The sequence below is a fragment of the Triplophysa rosa genome, linkage group LG2 (genome assembly GCF_024868665.1).
Source record: "Triplophysa rosa linkage group LG2, Trosa_1v2, whole genome shotgun sequence".
NCBI lineage: Eukaryota > Metazoa > Chordata > Actinopteri > Cypriniformes > Nemacheilidae > Triplophysa > Triplophysa rosa.
The window spans coordinates 23,732,719-23,750,986 of record NC_079891.1 but is presented as its reverse complement, the minus strand read 5'-3'; the positions used below and the strand labels follow the sequence as shown (position 1 = coordinate 23,750,986).

At 40.1% G+C, this 18,268-nt stretch overlaps 1 protein-coding gene across 3 annotated transcripts in view; it reads right to left on the bottom strand.

Moving 5' to 3' along the window:
* The window catches only part of c2cd2l (c2cd2 like), a 42,795-nt gene extending 25,511 nt beyond the window's left edge, over positions 1-17,284 (bottom strand). The window contains exons 1-2 of one of the 3 annotated variants that reach the window (XM_057353271.1): positions 16,949-17,284; positions 15,609-15,928 (exon numbers count right to left, since the gene is read on the bottom strand). In XM_057353271.1, the coding sequence (XP_057209254.1) occupies positions 15,609-15,860 (252 nt within the window). In that variant the 5' untranslated portion in view covers positions 15,861-15,928; positions 16,949-17,284. Of the gene's footprint in view, positions 1-15,500; positions 15,929-16,948 lie in introns of all 3 variants that reach the window. The other 2 variants (XM_057353257.1, XM_057353264.1) reach the window with 2 other exon arrangements.
* Between the last annotated feature and the right edge of the window lie 984 nt (positions 17,285-18,268).

Here is an 18,268-nt window from a genome sequence, read left to right as displayed (position 1 = left end):
TCTATACTCTTTGATTGCGCTGATATCATTTTTCATCAAGCGATAACGATGTGTGTAGTAAGAAAAAGTTCAAGTTTCAGTTAACCGACAGCACTACGATTAAACATGGCTATATGCCTTTGTGATCATGCCTCGACTAAGAGCAAAATTTTATTTCGCTTTTTTCATATGTGAATGTAGCCTGAAACGGATAGCCTGAAGCACTTCTCCTTTTTGGTTGTCAATGTATGACAGTGTTTGGATAATTAGACTCACATCGTTGACCGTAATCCTATGTGCATTTTAATGCGACCGATTTGAAAAATGCCATTGTTTTCCTATGGACGTAGCGCCGGATGTAACTGAGCTGGTTGAGATTTTATCGGACATACGTCATCGCTCCGTGTGCAAATACCCCATTCGATTCATGTAAGAATATTCCAGTGGTCATAGATACTCCACACCCAATCTAACTCTCTGTAACAGCCAGCATACCGATAATCTGATTAAAATCCCACTGTATGTGGAAATGTGCAGAGGAGATTAACCAGTTGTCAATGGCTGGTCAGTCATACTTTTGGTTATTTATCTAAAGATCTTTTGGTAACACTTATATGCAACATAGTTTTTAGCATTTATTGTTATCCTTATTAAAGATCAGGTATCACACACAGTTTCTGCGAATCTCATATTAATCTTGAGTATCTATTAGGGTTGAGCGATTAATTGAAATCGAATCGCAATGTGAGACATTGCGATTTGCTAATCGCAAGAGGCTACGATGTGAAAAATATGAAACGCGTCTGTTCCAAGCCCGCTTGGAGTGGCATTCTTGCAAACCAACGGAGTGAGCGCACTCCAGCACACAGCCAATCAGCACTGCCCTAGCCAACTGTGTAAACATCCGTCATTAAAAAAAACAAACAAACAGAAAGTGGGAGAGAGAGTGTGTGATTATGGCGTCTGCAGAGTCAGATCGATCATATAAGGCAAATAAATACTAAAGAAAATTCCAATCCAGAAGACCGCACACAGCCTGTGTCATACTCGCGCATCTCTGACCCGCGTTGCGCATCTCCCGCGTCTCGGAAGAGGCTTGACACACGCACACCCTGTGTCAACTCACGCCTGGCTCCGTGTTTCAAACAAATGTCACTGCTTTGCCTATTTTCACTTGGATGAAATTAAACATTCAGCACATTTTCTACATGTTTTTAAAATCCCAAATACTTAAAAATGAATAAATCAGCCCGTGTAACCTATGTACTATTTTAATAAGTCAACACGATAGAACATTTCATGGATTTAAGGGTTATAATGGGAGTTGTATTTGTTTTAATGTAAACTATAATAGTGTGCACTTGTATTTGGATTCAAGTACAAGTGTGATGTAATCTGGCAGTTGGGAACCAATAGAACAACAGTAAATCCTATTTGAATAATGCGCAAAACACACTACAAAAAGGAATTTTGTAATGGTTTTAATGGAAACAATTAGAATTTCTGTAGTGTTTTTTATTGATTTCTTTCAGCAGGGTAACAAAACTCATACTGTGCTGCACACTATTGACAGTATACATGTAGAGCTGAAGCTTGACTTAGAAAAATTAAATCGCAAATCAAATCGCAATCGCAATGTCTGTCAAAAAAATCGCAATTAGATATTTTCCCCAAATCGCACAGTCCTAGTACCTATACAGTAGTATTGCATATGTCGTATCTTCGAAGAGTGTTTAGTTTGATCACATTTATAAAAGATAGATACAGCTGTATGATTATTTCCGGAAAAAAAACACAAGCTGCTGGAGGCTGGCAGTGGGACGGACGAACTACAGCACGACCATGCAACAGCACGAGCACACAATTATGCAGGTACGCGCCGATTGCCAAAACACAGACATATGACTTAGTTTCACTTACCGCGTGCAGTTCATGTCCAGCATCTTTTAGCACTGGGACCGCGCTATCTATCAGTTTTAAACAATCTCCAAATCCAGCGTTATATCCACCTTTTATATAACATCCATCACTGAAATGCCGTGAACAAACAGACACACCTAAACTTCACTATCGCAAGAGTAACGAGCTGCAGCGCAGCCCAGACAATCTTGATGGCAAGCGGGTCTCGCTCGTCGATTGGCGTGTGGGCGGGCTTTTTCTTTCGCCTTGCTGTGCTTTTCCGGTAAAATTGCCCAATAAAGTAATAATATCCCCGTTAAGAAACAGGGATACAGACTTTTACAAAAACTTTCCGAAACAAGTTGGAGTACTGGAGGAGGGAATCAAGCACAGAAATACTACGTCATATGTGCAACTCGTTTTTAACAAGTTGACCATGTTAAGCATGAGAAGCCAGCACGTTCAACAGTGTAAAGTCAGAATGCATGACATAGCATGTTACCGCCGCTTTAATGTTAGCTAATGTAAATACAATTATTCATAATAGTTCATTGTGCATGAACTAATGTTAACAGTTACAACATTTGAGTTTTTAAAATGTATTTGTAAATGATAACCATGAACTAAAATGAATAAATATTGTAGAAGTATATTGTTCATTGTTAGCTCATCTTACCTAATGCATAAATAATTGTTAAAAAATAAATCCTTATTGTGTTAAAATCTACTTACTAAGAACTAAAATAAAAAATGCAGAGTTACATCTAGAGGAATTAGAAAAACTGTTTCTTGGAGCGCTGGTGCAGTCGCATCCATTTTCTTGTCTTTTCAGCCTGTGAATCACTGGCATGCACACATACGCAGACAGCCCTGAATCTGACCTTTTCTCTTCTTTTAGGAATCACTCCAATATTTTTACTGTGGCTATTTCTGGGATGTGTGTGTAGACACACAAGACTCTTAGAATTTTTTGGTCTTCTTTGCTCTTACTGCACTATTCAAAGAGGCACACACCAACACACACCTCTCAGGCTTTTCAAAAGCTATTAACTCAAAGTCAAGCTGTAATTATTAGATAAATAAACAACAAGGGTGTGTAGGTTCGATAGATTAAAAAGGTACGTCCCAAATCACATACTTATGCACTATTCTACACCATTTTGCAGCATACACTTTAAAAAGTGCTGGGTTGTTTTTTACCCATGTTGGGTAAATATTGGACAATGCTGGGTTATTTTTAACCCCGTTGCTGGGTTGTCTTTACCCAACCATGAGTGGAAACAACCCAGAAGTTGGGTTGAAATAACCCAATAGACTGTTCTGTTCAATATTTACCAAGCATGGGTCAAGAACAACCCAGCACTTTTTAGAGTGTAAATAGTTTGTGAACATTGAAAATAAAAAGAAGTGTACTTTAAGTATCTGGATGATACGCACATCCAACTGAAATATGAAGTATGGAATGCTGGACACTCCACACATTCAATGGTAGCAGTTTACATTGCGGAGGAGAGCCGGTGTCCTGAAATTTCATCCTACCCGTCAGACTATCCTACCAGGCATGCGCACATCAATGTTACGTCATTTTTTTGCCCTATAAAATCACCCTACCTGTTTACTTTATAATGCTACGGGAATCTGATGGTGTATTTTTGTTGTTAAATCAGTCTACATATTTATTTAATACTGGTAGTACAATTTGGGGTATTGCGCTGTAAATTAATCCTACATGTTTCTTTTATGCTGGTAGGATAATCTGACAGGGTATTTATGCTGTAAATTTATTTTATGTGTTTATTTTAAACTGGTAGGACTATCCGACAGGGTATTTTGCATTGTAAAATCATCCTACCTGTTTATTTTGTCGATGTGGTTTAGATTATATTAAGTTTTTCCCTGCGGTAGGAAAATCTGACAGGGTAGGACAATTCGACAGAACACTGGGACTATCTGATGATGCACAAGCTAAATTCAACTGCAGAGATGAATACAATTACAATTGTCGGGCAAAGAATGTAATATTGACATTAAAAGTACACAAATTAATTTTCATTGACTTCTTGCGTTGTTTTATGCATTTGACGTCATTTGCTCTTAAACTTCCGGTTAGTAAAACCCAACTAGTGTTCCATCTGAGATAACACGACCCTTAAATGTATACACTGGATGGTAGAGTACATAGTGCATAGTTTAAATGCATGTGTAGAGTATGTCATTTGGGACACAGCTTTACACTGAAACAAACAGCCTCTCTCACTCCTCTTTCTTGCTTTAACCCAAGAGGTGGTCACCATGGTTAGGGCTGGAACCATGGTGTTTGTTTTCATGTCGCCATGTCAACAGATGGCTTCTGAGTTTCAGAGGGGCAGAGCAAAAGTATCTAGATCTCTTCCGCTCTTGATCTCAGTTAACACTCGATAATAAGGAAAACTCACACACACTGGAGAAACCCCTCTGTCAGGTTTTTCAGGTCATAAGAACTTAAGATGAACGCAAGAGTTTGGGTTGTCAAGCACCCATGATAAAACAGCATAAAGCAAGATTCTAGATCAAAGCTTCTAAAATGGAAACTTCTCCCTAAAGCCCAATCAAACACAGGAATATTTAACTAGCACACGGAGGTCACCTCTAAGGGAGAGTCATGTGACCAACATTTCACGGTGATGTGAGGCGCTATAAATGCCTTCAGAGGTTTCAGTTATTGTAGATTATACTGACAGGCCTACTTGAACACAGACAACGTCTCCGGTTACTGTTTTAACCTCGGTTCCCTGAGAAGCGGTAACGAGACATTGCGTAAAAACGCTATGGGGTAATCTCTCCTTCTCTACCTTTCCTGAAGCCTATTGAATCACACCAGTGACAATCAACTCGCACTGGCCAATGCTGCTCAAGATGGCGAAAAGGGGTGGGCCCTGCCGCCACTACATAATGTGCCATCATAGTGGCATTGCCTCAGAATCTTCGACTGAATAGCTGATCTGAGCAGTGAACACTGCAGCTTATGCAATGTCTCATTGAATGTCTGACAAGAAATGGCATTTAGAGTGATGGGCACTAGGGATGTGCGAGACTAATCGACTAGTCATTTAACGGTAAACTCCCTCTAGTTGACATTGAAAACAACAGTCCATTACACGAAAACATACTATACTTTAAATGACTTTCATTTTAATGTTTCGTTTAAAAACCTGTTAAATTTCATACTAAAACAATATGTTTGAAAAAATAATTTCTAATAGTATTTAAAAGTGTATCAGAAACTAAATGTTTTAATTTTTGGTTAGCTCTAGCATGCGTTTGTCAAGATTCTCGGGGTGAGACACGGACAGAGGACCCAAATGCAGACAGCGGATAAGGGATTAACAAGACATTTAATAAAATATAAATACAAAACAAAGACCCACGTGGGGGTAACATAACAAAACATTGGTATCAAAAGGACGAAGACTAACTACACTAAACAAGACTAAAAATAACATCTACGACATATTACAAACTACTAACTACACTAACAGGACAAGAACTCACCCACACGAAACACGACACAGTACACAATGAACCAGCACAGGACAATGAAACATGAGGACTATATAAAGGGGACGAAATCAAGAAGGGGACAGGTGCGGGACATGAACTAATAATTATAACTAATGAAGAGACGAAAGGGCGGGAACAGAGACGCGACAACGGAGAGTGGAAGACCAACAGGGACAAAACATCACTCTCCACATAAAACAAGAGGTTCTGTCATGGTTCTGCCACTAGGTCAAGAAAAGTAAGACAAGGTGGGGCAGAACCATGACATGCGTTACCTTTGTGCCAATTGCAGCACGCTCAGAAATGACCACTTGAAAGATGAATTGTGGTGGTGTTTTTAAGGAGGAAAGCGGGGAAGGTTTTACACAAACTATTTCATATCAAAGTGGCATAATGATAATTTCACTGGAGCCATGCGTAACCATACTGTATTGGGTTCTTATTGCAGCGATGCGTAAAATGCATCGGAAGTGCGGAATGCAGGCATAAAACGAAAAAGTAGATAATGATCTAAAGCTACATACAGTTATTTTAACAATTACTTAATAATAAATATCAATATTTTAATATTTAAAATGCATGAAAGACGGATTGACGTTATTTGATGGCTGTACATGCGGTGAATGGATCTTGAGCCCACTCAACAAAACGGAGATGAGAATGTCTCAGCTTCTAGATTCACAGAACTTAGAAATTTCTTTGAATATAATGTTTATCACAAAAAAGTGCTTGAATAAATATGATCGCTTAGCACTGTTATCTGTGTGCCCTTGCAGAGTTTGCGCAGATTCCTCAGATGGAGTTAATGTTCACAAACATTGAGCCGACTTTCATCCAACCATAATGCTTGCATTTCCTCAACAAGAACATGTAACACAATATTAACATCATAATCACATGCGGACTCGAGTGTTTAGCCTATGTATGGTTCTATAAATTAGTTAATATGGGCAGTATGCTTTATTAGCGGCTATTTCATTCACTCTGCGCGAGATCAAATGCGTTCTGTAGCTTGTTCTGTACTTTTTGTCCTTTGCTTTCTATTTGCTTTTTTGTTTACACACATTGCTTTGCTTTATTAATAATAAAACAGGATATAATGTAGGCTATCGTGTTTGTTGATAGGTTATAGGCTACCCTAATTATAACTTGTAGGCTACTTAAATTGCGACATAATTTAAAAAGTAATGTTTTTTCATTCAACATCATTTAAATAAACAAATAATGAAACATTAGTTCCTGCTCCGGGGGTACGTGTGTTCACTACTTTCTGGATGGGTTAAATGCAGAGGTCACATTTCGTTGCCTTGTACCTTCGTACATGTGCAATGACAATAAAATTGAATCTAAATCTAAAAAAAATCTAAAAAATAAACAAATAATGAAACATTAGTTTTTAAAGGAACAATACAGCGTTTTTTGGAGGATCTATTGACATAAATACAATATAATATACAAAACAATTTCTTCAGAGGTGTATAAAGACCTTACGTAATGAACCATTATGTTCGTAATACCTTAGAATAAGCTGTTTATATCTACATACAGAGCGGGCCTACATACATTGAATTGGCCGCCATGTTTTGTACAGCAGCCCTAAACGGACAAACAACTCTACAACGCGAGTTTTCTCTTCCTCTCTGCTGCGGTATCGTGGTGAAACGGATCGCGGTATGATCCGTGATCCTTACGGATCGTGCTCTCTGGTGCAGAACGCATGTGACCCGCGGATTAACTGAATGTTTATTCATCATCGAGTAAAAGAATAAAACGCACTCTCGCTCGTTCTCCAGTTTCAGCTGCAACGCGCTCTCTCTCTCTCTCTCTCTCTCTCTCTCTCCAGTATCTGGATGAGTACAATATTAAAGCAGTTCCAGATAAACAATGACGCTCAAAACTGCTCCATCACACAGCTAATATTACAACAACAACATATCTTGGTATGTTAGTATGTTACTCACATACTGATCCGAATCAAAGCAACCTCCTCGGGGGTGATTTTTAGACGATCTTTCTCTCCAACGTCTCTCTGCTGGAAAGTATATCTCCATAGATATCTGTGAGTACATATCTGCTAAAAGACTTAGTCCTAACGTGTCTCTGCTGTAAAGTCTTTATAATATTAGCGCAGGTCCTAGCTCCTGCCTGACTTTTATTCTTCTTTTTATACTTAAAATCCACAAACCTTTATGTAATACATAAGTCATAGCTCTTTCTACAGTCTTTCTAATGCCCGCAAAATCTCTTCCCTGCGTCAACATGAGAACAACATCTTTTTGTACTGTGGTGGCCACCGTCGTGTTTGGACTGAGCGATTCGTGGCAAATCTATAATACAACACTGGCTGCTGTTAATTAAGAACTGCGCCTTTAAGCTTTTAATTAATTGTTATTAAATATTTTAAGTTTCATGATTTCAGTGTAATAGACACACTTTTACTTAAATTTTATTTAATTTGATTACTAAAATTTAATTGAACTTTTAGAGTCCGAAAAAACAGACTTAAAGGAGAAAATAAAATGGATTTTTGTATAGGCTACATATTTTAAGCCCGGACACACACCAGCCAAAGCAAACAAATGCTCATCGAGTAACTTCTTGCAGCTACTAAACAATCCAGTCAGTGTTGGCGCATGAGCAAATGCAGAAATATTAATGATCATAACGTAAGGAAAGTGGAACACATATTCCTGTTTTAGCTACATTAAATATTGTATATGAACAGTTCTATTAATAGCCTACATTCTTTAGTATTTAACATGTATTACATAGGCCCTACGCAAAGTTTTTGGATGCCTTCTGGGCCATTCTTAGTTTTTGACTAGTCGACTACACAGTTACAAAACTTTCATTTAAACGACTGTCAAATTAGTCGTAGCACACATCATACACATAATCATGCGGTCTACGTGTGACATACTATCATACTATATACTATGTGGGCTCGGTGACACTAAACATCATACATGGAGAGCGTTGTAAATCCCCTATGTGCAAAATAGAAAGCAGGGTAGCTTCCTCAAACAGATCGCATGCAGCGGATCGACAAGAGGGAGAGCCAGTACTCTCAAAGCAAAATCTCAGGCCGGAGCAGAGGACAGAGGGCGAAGGGTCTCAGCCGTTCTGTTACCATCACAGATCTGAACAGCACTGCATATACAGGAGCACTGAAAACCCAATGTGTATCAAGCATGCAACAGGTCACTGTCGTGCCGAGCTGGAGGCAAATAACACTAGGCAGTGTGGGTTGCGCATATAACTAAGCACAAATTGAACAGGACCAAACGGCGCCGTCAACCTCTATAGGTGTGCCCCGCGGCCGCTCAGCATTGTCTCCTGTAGTCCAATATGAGACTGGGACACAAGAGATACAGCAGCGTGCATAAGAAACAACGAGCTCCGGGTTGGAGGTCTGTGCAAAAGCGCGCACGCACACAGTCACAGGGGCAGTGTTGCTGTCACAACCTACTGCACATACTTGGCTATGTAACAGCAAGTATAGCAAGACACTTACTTGATGGAAAGCCTGCACCCTTTAGCAAAAAAGGTGTTACACAGGTCTTTCAGACCCTACATATCCTTATGACATAAGTTATAGCGCACACATAAACCACATTACGGTGTTCTTTGGGCATAGGAAGTAATGGTTGAGACTGGAATCGAACCCAGATCTCCCACATAGAAGCGAGTGTCTCTATCCACCGTGCTACAGGGGGCGCCTCACAAATGCATGGAGCACGTGCGTGAAAGGCTCGTCGCCATTTTGAACGGCGCCCATGTGAAAGAATATTCACAACATGTGCTTACATGGCATGCCTCCATTAACACGGGTCTGCTCGCATACAAGAAGCGGCTCTTTGTGTGAGAAATGGCTAAATTACACAGCCTAAATACAAGGCAAAACCTATGGGAAAGGGTCTGCTCATTGGGTGAGAAACGGCTGAAGTACACAGCATTATACAAGGCAAAACCTATGGGAAAGGGTCTGCTCATTGTGTTAGAAACGGTTGAATTATACAGCATATATACAAGACAAAATCTATGGAAAGGGTCTGCTCATTGTGTGAGAAGCGGCCGAAATATGCTTCGTTACATAGCAGGCCGCTGCACTGGGGGATGCTCATGTACAGTAAGTGTGCACACTGTGGCGTGATCTACACCAAGTTTAGTGGAGAAAAATGCCCAGAACGTGGCTGTAATGTCCTCGTAGACTCCTCGTGGTCTCCCGACCAGTTGATGCCCCAATCAAGCCTCGTTAGAGGGGTGGATCTTGGCTATCGGTGCTCATCACCTCGTGCTCTGTAGCAGCAACATGCGCTGGTGGCAGTGGGCCTCTGCCTGCAACCTTTAGCTCCTCTTCGCTTACCTATAATTCATTCAAAGCGAAGCTCTTCTTGTTAACTTGACTGCACTGCCCAGGACTCTTCTGTCAGACTTCTGAAGTTCACAGACGACACCACACTCATTGGCCTCATCCAGGATGGTGATGAGTCTGCGTACAGACAGGAGGTTGAGCAGCTGGCTGTCTGGTGCAGTCATAACAACTTGGAGCTGAACACGCTTAAAACAGTGGAGATGATTGTGGACTTCAGGAGAAACCCCCCTGCACTCCCCCCTCTCATCATCATGAACAGTACTGTGTCAGCAGTGGAGTCATTCAGGTTCCTGGGCACCACCATCTCTCAGAACCTGAAGTGGGACAATCACATTGGCTCCATCGCTAAAAAAGCCCAGCAAAGGTTGTACTTCTTACATCAGCTGAAGAAGTTCAACCTACCACAGACTCTATTAAAACAGTTTTACTCAGCTGTCATAGAGTCTGTCCTCTGCACATCCATCACTGTCTGGTTTGGCTCAGCCACAAAGTCAGACATCAGAAGACTACAGAGGACGGTTCGGACTGCTGAGAAGATCATTGGTGCTCCCCTGCCCACCCTCCAAGAACTGTATACATCCAGAGTGAGGAAATGGCTCAGAAAATCACCCTGGACCTCTCACATCCAAGCCATCATCTCTTCACAATACTGCCGTCTGGTCGGTGCTACAGAGCACTGAGCACCAAAACAACCAGACACAAAAACAGCTTCTTCCCTCAGGCCATCTACCTCTTAAACAGTTAAACGTTTTTACACACCGTGCAATTAATAACTCTGTGCAATAATAATTAAGTGCAATATTAATTATATCCTCCAGATAATACACTATCTATTTTTTATACAACTTTTTTCTGTAAATTATATTTCATTCATTCTGCTGTATATAGCACATACCTTGTACTACAATAGTCTATTCTTGTTTTTTACTTGTACATATTTACATACATACATAGCTTTACTCTCTATATCTTTATCTTATGTTTATTGTATTGTATATCTTAATTGTTTATACCCATAGGCCCTTATTTAAATCATTGTTGTATTCTATTGTGTTATGGTCTCTGTGTACTGTTGTTGCTGTTTCTGTGTTCTGGATGCTCCTGTCACCAAATCAAATTCCTTGTATGTGCAAACATACTTGTCAATAAAGCTCTTTCTGATTCTGATTCTTAACCATCTGCCGGAACGCATGTACTAGCGACCTATCAACGGCAAGATTCAGGTTCGTGAAGGAGAAGATTCTGAGGAAATGCCGCTATGATTGCGCATTATATAGTGGCAGGGCCCACTTCTTTTCGCCATCTTGAGCAGCATTGGCCAGTGCGAGTTGAATGCCACTGGCGTGATTCAATAAAGCTTAAGGAAAGGTCAAGAAGGAGGGATTACAAAAGCTATGGGGGAACACATAGCGTGATAACGCAATGTCGAGAGACCGCTCTCGAAAGGGAGTGGTCCAGCTCATTGGTGGAGAGGAGACAGAGTTACGAAGCCAATTAGTACATATGGGGATGATTAGGAGGCCATGATGTATAGAGGTGAATGGGCAAATTTGGCCAGGTTACACCCCTACTCTTATTCGAAGGACATCTTGGGATTTTTTATGACCACAGAGAGTCAGGACCTCGGTTTAACAACTCATCCGAAGGACGGTGCTTTTTTACAGTATAGTGTCCCCGTCACTTGTTATATAATGTCAAGAAAGTGCAATTACTTTGCCTAATTGTCTGTTATTTTTGCTTATTTCTTAACCAGTGTATCAAATATAATGGACTGGTTGCCAGAATGTTATTAATTTATGTTTTAGTAAGAAGCCCAGAAGCCCACTTGCCTTTAAAAGTTTGTTATAAAAAGAAAAGTAACCAATTAAAAGAAATTGAATTGATTACAAAAACTGCCTACCTAGGTTTTAATTTAGTGTTTTTAGACAGAGCAAGAACATACCACAAAGGAGTCTTCCGACCAAATTGTGAGTATTTGAAATACTTATAATTTAGGCTGGACTTGACTTACTGTACCTAACCTGAGAATAATAAATAATAAGGTTAAAGGTGATAAGACATAAGTACACCTCGTAAAACACTATACTGGGGCATTAGGACCCACACAGACCACAGGGTGAGCACCCCCTGCTGGCCTCACTAACACCTCTTCCAGCAACAACCTAGCTTAGAGTCCTGCACGGGCCTCACATCTAGGCCCTAGCCCGTCCCTTGTCCGAGAAGCACGGGCTGTAGCCCGGCCCTTGTCTGACAGCTTATCAAAATGTTTGGCCCGAGTCCGACCCGAAGCCTTGGTCTTTTTTTCCCTCCACCAACACAGCTTATAGCCTACTACTTTTACAGTCATTCAAATAGCTCAGATTTTGTATTTAATGGAAAGGGGATTATATTTTGTTTTATTTTGTTTATAAAGTTAATTTAAAAAAATGTTCGGAGTGTTTTTTTTTGTTAAATGTACGTTTTTTTTTTTTAAGTGACGACATCGACGACCAAGGCTCAACCCTGCTTAGCTACAGTGGGCAACCAATCTTGGGCTACAGGGTGATATGGCTGCCGGCTTTTTAATAAGCCTGTATCACATGTTGTACCAGTACAACCCGTATGTTTACATGCAGCCAAGAAACCATCATCCCTGTCTTATAACCTGTATGTTTTCTGTCATTAAACTATTATCTCTCTTATACAACCTGCATGTTTACTTTTTTGTAATTGGATGCAACACCTTCCATTACAGTTTCACAAAACCTCATAATTCATGGAGGACAGTTTCTTACATAAATCCCAAGACTTTACACTAATATACTGGAAGATCAAAAACACACCAAAGTCAGTCATAACCAGTGTCAATCACACCGGTTTTTCCATTGAATAATAAAGAAACTATGAATGTAGTCTAATAATTAAACATGTTTCAAATCACAAAGCAAGTACAGACCAACACATAACATCAAATCAACTCCTCTGACTCACTCCTGCATGGGGACTCTAAACACAAGACTATTCATTAGGAAAAGCTTTACTTCAGGACTCCCTGAAGTAAAGCCACATGCAGAATCTGCAGAATCTTTGCACTTCACACCAGCATAAAAGATGAAGCCGTGGTGTTGGGTCTTGGCCAAAACAGGCACTTAAATTAAACAGCAAACTAGTAAATGCGTATTTATTGGCCTCTATTGCCCTACTCAGAAAAGTTCACCCAAAAATTAACATTCTGTCATCATTTGCTTACCCTTTTGTCATTTTAAACCTGTATATCTTCCTTTCTTTTGCAGAACACAAAATATATTTTGAAAAATGTTGGTAACTGAACCACGGCGGTATTTATTGTCTTCGTATCGATTTTGTGTCCATACAATAGAAGTGAATGGGTACTGCCATTCTTCGGTAACCAACATTCTTCAAAATATCTTCTTTTGTGTTTTGCAGAAGAAAGTCTTAAACTTAAAAGTCTTGAACTATCCCTTAAACTTACTACGATGAAATAAAAACTAAAGGGAACAGCTATTGCATAACCATGTTTCTGGAGTGCTCCCTTCCCCCCGCTTTGACAACCTGAGAAAATAAGTGGGTTACTGAACTGGCACAACTATTGGCAGGAGACCGGTAAGGAAATGAGATGGAAGGAGATTTTTTCCCTTTATATCTCAGCCGCTGGAGCAAAGTTCATTGTCTAAATCCATAGAACGAACAATCTCGCATATGATGTAAAACCCATCAGGATACACCTGTCTGATGAAAATCCCATTTCAACATTCTGCTCATATCTCACCAGTCTAACTATGCAGATTGTCATCGCTTACAAAGCTGACTTCTGATGTCTTCTGATAAACTGATCCTCAAAGACACCATCGTATGAAAGCCTCTCTGGGCGGTTTTCAGAATTTGGCATGACCTTATTGAGGGGGGTCGGCGGAGAAGGGATGGATAGACATCGCTCATTCTTTCAAAGTGCACCTACAGGGCAGAGTCTGGCACTGAGCTTTGATATTCACACAGATCAAATGGAGTTTGAGTTAAATATAGGAGCAGAGACCTTTACACAACACACCAGGCCCTAAAAAAAGCCCCATTAAAGTGATACTTCACCCAAAAATGAAAATTCTGTCATCATTCACATTGTTCCAAATCTGTATAAATTTCTTTGTTCTGATGAACACAGAGAAAGATATTTGGAAGAATGCTTGTAACCATACAAAACATTTTTTTTCTGTAAGATGGTTTAGTGAATTAGCAAATAAAATCATACATCGTTCAAACCTGAGCTGAGGGGATTCTGACTTGCCAGAACATACTGAGCATCATATATGCAGTGCTTAAGGAGTAGTTCACCTTCAAAATGAAAATTCTGTCATCATTTACACGCCCTCTTGTCATTTCAAACCTGTATGACTTTCTTTCTTCCGCAGAACACAAAATAAGATATTTTGAAAAATGTTGGTAACAGAACAGCACATTCCCCCCATTCACTACTATTGTAACCAATGCAACTGAATGGGGGGCTGTTACCAACATTCTTCAAAATGTCTTCCTTTGTGTTCTGCGGAAGGAAGAAAGTCACACAGGTTTGAAATGACAAGAGGGTGAGTAAATGATGACAGAATTTTCATTTTGAAGGTGAACTACTCCTTTAAGAAACTTATTAGACCACCATCCAATGTAAGGTTTGTTCTACAGCTGCCCTAAACTAACAGTGTTGGAAATTACCAAAACCATTTTTTATGATTTTGTAATGGGTAATCCACCAATATGTGTAAGATCTTTAGCCACAGTAGTATTGTTAATGCTAAAATATTATTATTGTTGTTATGAATTTTACAAGAAAAGCAGAAAAAACAGTAAAGCACTGTATTTTCTATTTAGATTAGCTATTACGGTAATTTAATTGCAGTTCTTAATAGAAAAATAAGTTGAATCATTGAATGTTCCGCTGACTTCTGAGAGAAGTTGAACTTGCAAGGCAGTAGTAAAAATTAAAATGGTAGTCAAAGGTGCCCCAGAACTATTTGCTTTCCTAATTTCTTCAAAATATCTCATTTTGTGTTCAACAGAACAAAAAATATACAATATTGTTTTCTACTATGGTTGTGATAGTGAATAATGTCCCAGAACTGAAAATCGCTAACATTCTTCCAAATATCTTTTTGTGTTCAACAGAACAAAGAAATTCATACAGATTTGGAACAACTTGAGGGTGACTAAACGATGACAGAAATTTCAATTTGGGTGAACTGTATCTTTAATATTTACATAAATGCATAATAATCTTATGCATGTGGGCAATAACAGCATCAAATTGTCAATATAAACTTGGCTTATAGGATGGTGATTAGCTGGAAATTAAAGTGCCAATTTGGTTACATGAGATAATGCCCAGAGGGGAAGCTAGATTGAGGCCTGCCATATGCAATAATAACCGCAGAGCAGATATCTAGGAGGAATGAGACGCAGGAGTGTGTGGTTGTTACACAAGAACCTGTCTCTCACTCCTGCTTCCCCTGACAATCTCGCACCCACACGTTCACTAACGACAGCCAGGTCACGATACTGTGCCTACACACACTCACGCAACCTATAAATACACTTACGCATGTATAAACACGCATGGATCAATAAAATCACATGCATGTGTATAGAAAAGCTCCCACACATATTGTTGCGCTAAACTGTTTCACAATCAATGAAATTTCTCTTGTCAGATCATACTCACCCCTTGCCTGCAGGCCTGTTCGTTGAGCGCTCGCACCCAGGCTCTCTGCCAGTGCTCCCTGAAAGACTTGAACGCAAAGAGCGAAGACAAAAGACCTTTGACACCCACCTCGGTGTCACTTCCCGCCCCATCTCGACCAAGCCTCAGCCTTAGGAGGGAACCCCACACGCCACCCGTCAGGGTCTGGTGGGTGAGACTCAGGGGCAACTGCCAGGGGGTCTCCCTCTTACCCGGGACTTTGGTGCGCCACCTAGGTCGAACCAAGGTCAGTGAGAACTGAACAAGCCAGGCTAGCACGACCAACAGTGAGGCGCAGAAGAGCGCCACCTGAACCAGCCAGCTGACATCCTGGAAAGTCATCGTCTCCCTAATCGCTGATCACTTTAGTCTCATTTTAACGAAGGGTGGAAAATCTTGACTCACGAAGGCTAGAAGAAAAGGGTAGAGAGAGACAGGGTAAGTGTACAGGAAAATGGTTTAATGCAGGAGAATGCACCAATAACGGGACACGTTAACAAGATCTCATGGTTACATTTAGAAGGAAGCAAATTATAAAATGAAAACATACAGGTGCTGTCTAAGTCTATGTATTTATATTCTTGACCATACAATCTGCAAAAAAATGGTTATTACATTATTACTACAATAAAACCAAAGTTAGTTTTGTTTAATGAAGGGCTGTAAAGCTGTAAATCAATACGTACTTAGTTTATATGTCTAAACATTTGGGTTTTATACACAAAATACTGGGCTACCCCAATTTTATTCCATTACCAATGACTGTAGTTACTGTGGTTAGCGGACACTGTGGTTACCATAGTAACCGCTTGGCATTACAAGACTTGTTCTTATCAAAAAGAAGTACGAGTGTACGTATTGTGTTAGTATTGCCACATGTGCTTAAAGTTTAAGCAGTTAAGCAAAGTGACTAAGCATTTCGGTGAAAGTGTAACATTCAATGCCCGTCCTGTCCTGACACCGGAGAGGTCTAACTTCTTCCAACTCAGATCAGCTTGCTTTTCTATCGCAAAATCGGTCGCTGGTCCTCTACGAATACTAAACCCGCTCCGATTCTGTTACATTACTGAAAGCAGAACAGCGGTTGTGTTCTGGGTCACTGCAGCTGTTCTCACTGTTTAAATTGCTTTTTGACAGCTAATGCAAAGCCTGTGCTCTGACTTGTCGCCCTCACTGATACGTCTCCATTTAAGAAGCACCGCTTGTGTCTCAAAATCTAGTTTAGCTTTCTACCTAGACATTATTTTGGCCATCACAGAAGTATTGCGCTGAGTGTGCAGCTCCGCTGACTCGCATACGATGCCCAAAAATGTTGCGCGCGCCCACGACGATTAAAATGCTGTCTAGGTAGGCAGTTCCTAATGTTTTGAGACAACAGCCTCACAGTGTTACACAGTGTTTGACAGACAAAGGTAGAGGTAAATTAATACCGATTGAATGTAACACCAAGACAGCACGGTGATCGTCGTTAACGCTAGCTTCAGATCACCAGATCCATTACTACATCATGCCTTCGTCATCCCAACACCAATCTTCAGGTCCAAGCATCTTCTGCGATTACACCGGAGTTGATCGTTACATGGCCTCCCTTTGGTCAATCTTCAGGGTGCTAAATAAAACAATCCATTTAGAGTCAACGCAAGAGAAAACGTGTCCTCCTAATGTCGGTGCAAGACGGTCTGTAATGGTAATGCGCAGGAACAGAACAGACGAGCTGTCAAATAGTGCAGCAACACACACCGACCGCGGCGCGTACGCTCTGTATGTATTTAAAGAGACACGCACAGTGTTCGAAGCAAGACGCCACATTGGCCGCTTTGCTCCCCTGCTGTGATACGTCAACGGCGCTGCCATATTAGTGAGGGCAACAGAGCACTAAACCCAATAGGAGAGCTGCGCTTTTTCGAAATTAAAAGCACAATCACGTTAACATTTCTTAACATATTTCAATGGTTTACGATATATGTAGAGTACAACTTTATCATGTCTCTAGTTGATTCATATCTCGTTATTGCTTACTTTAAAATGAATGGTTGTCATAAGGAAATGTGAAATCCATATTTGTGCCTGTTATTCGTGAGAATCCACTAGATGGCACCATGATCAGTGATCCGAAAATAAAACAGACATGTAGAGATTGTTTCTGTTTTATTTGAATCAGCGAACAAAACACCCAAGGTAATATAGTTTAGTGGAAATGGCTTTTTCTGTAGTAATTTTAGACATGTTCAAAGATAAAATATGTTATTTTATTAATCCCGGTAAAATCGTTACAGCAGTTAAACATGATGTATGTGATATAGTCAAACAAATAACACTGCCGTTCATTACAGGTATGAAATAGCAGCAGTGGTGTAGTGGTGCCTGGAGAAGTGGGTATACTGTTAATTTATGCCCCCATTTTTAAAGCAGAACAGCAAACGATGAACGCCTCGGTGTTATAATGTAGACAGGTTTCCACCCTGGTTTTATGCACATTTTGAAGTTTCGTATCAGAAATGAGTGATGACCACAGAAGAGGTGCAGATTCTGCAATCAATCCTGGCCTACAGGCTGTATGAAGAGACAACCAGGGCAGTACGCAGGATTTTAGAAATACAAATGTCCCAAAAAAATGTTGACTTCCTTGATCTTATATGTGAACTTTACTTTAAGACTTTTAGAGTGGAAATTAGATAACAATAGCTAAAGTACAACCATGTCTGTCTTTTCATGATTATTAGCATCAGTAAAAAAGTAAACTCATGGTC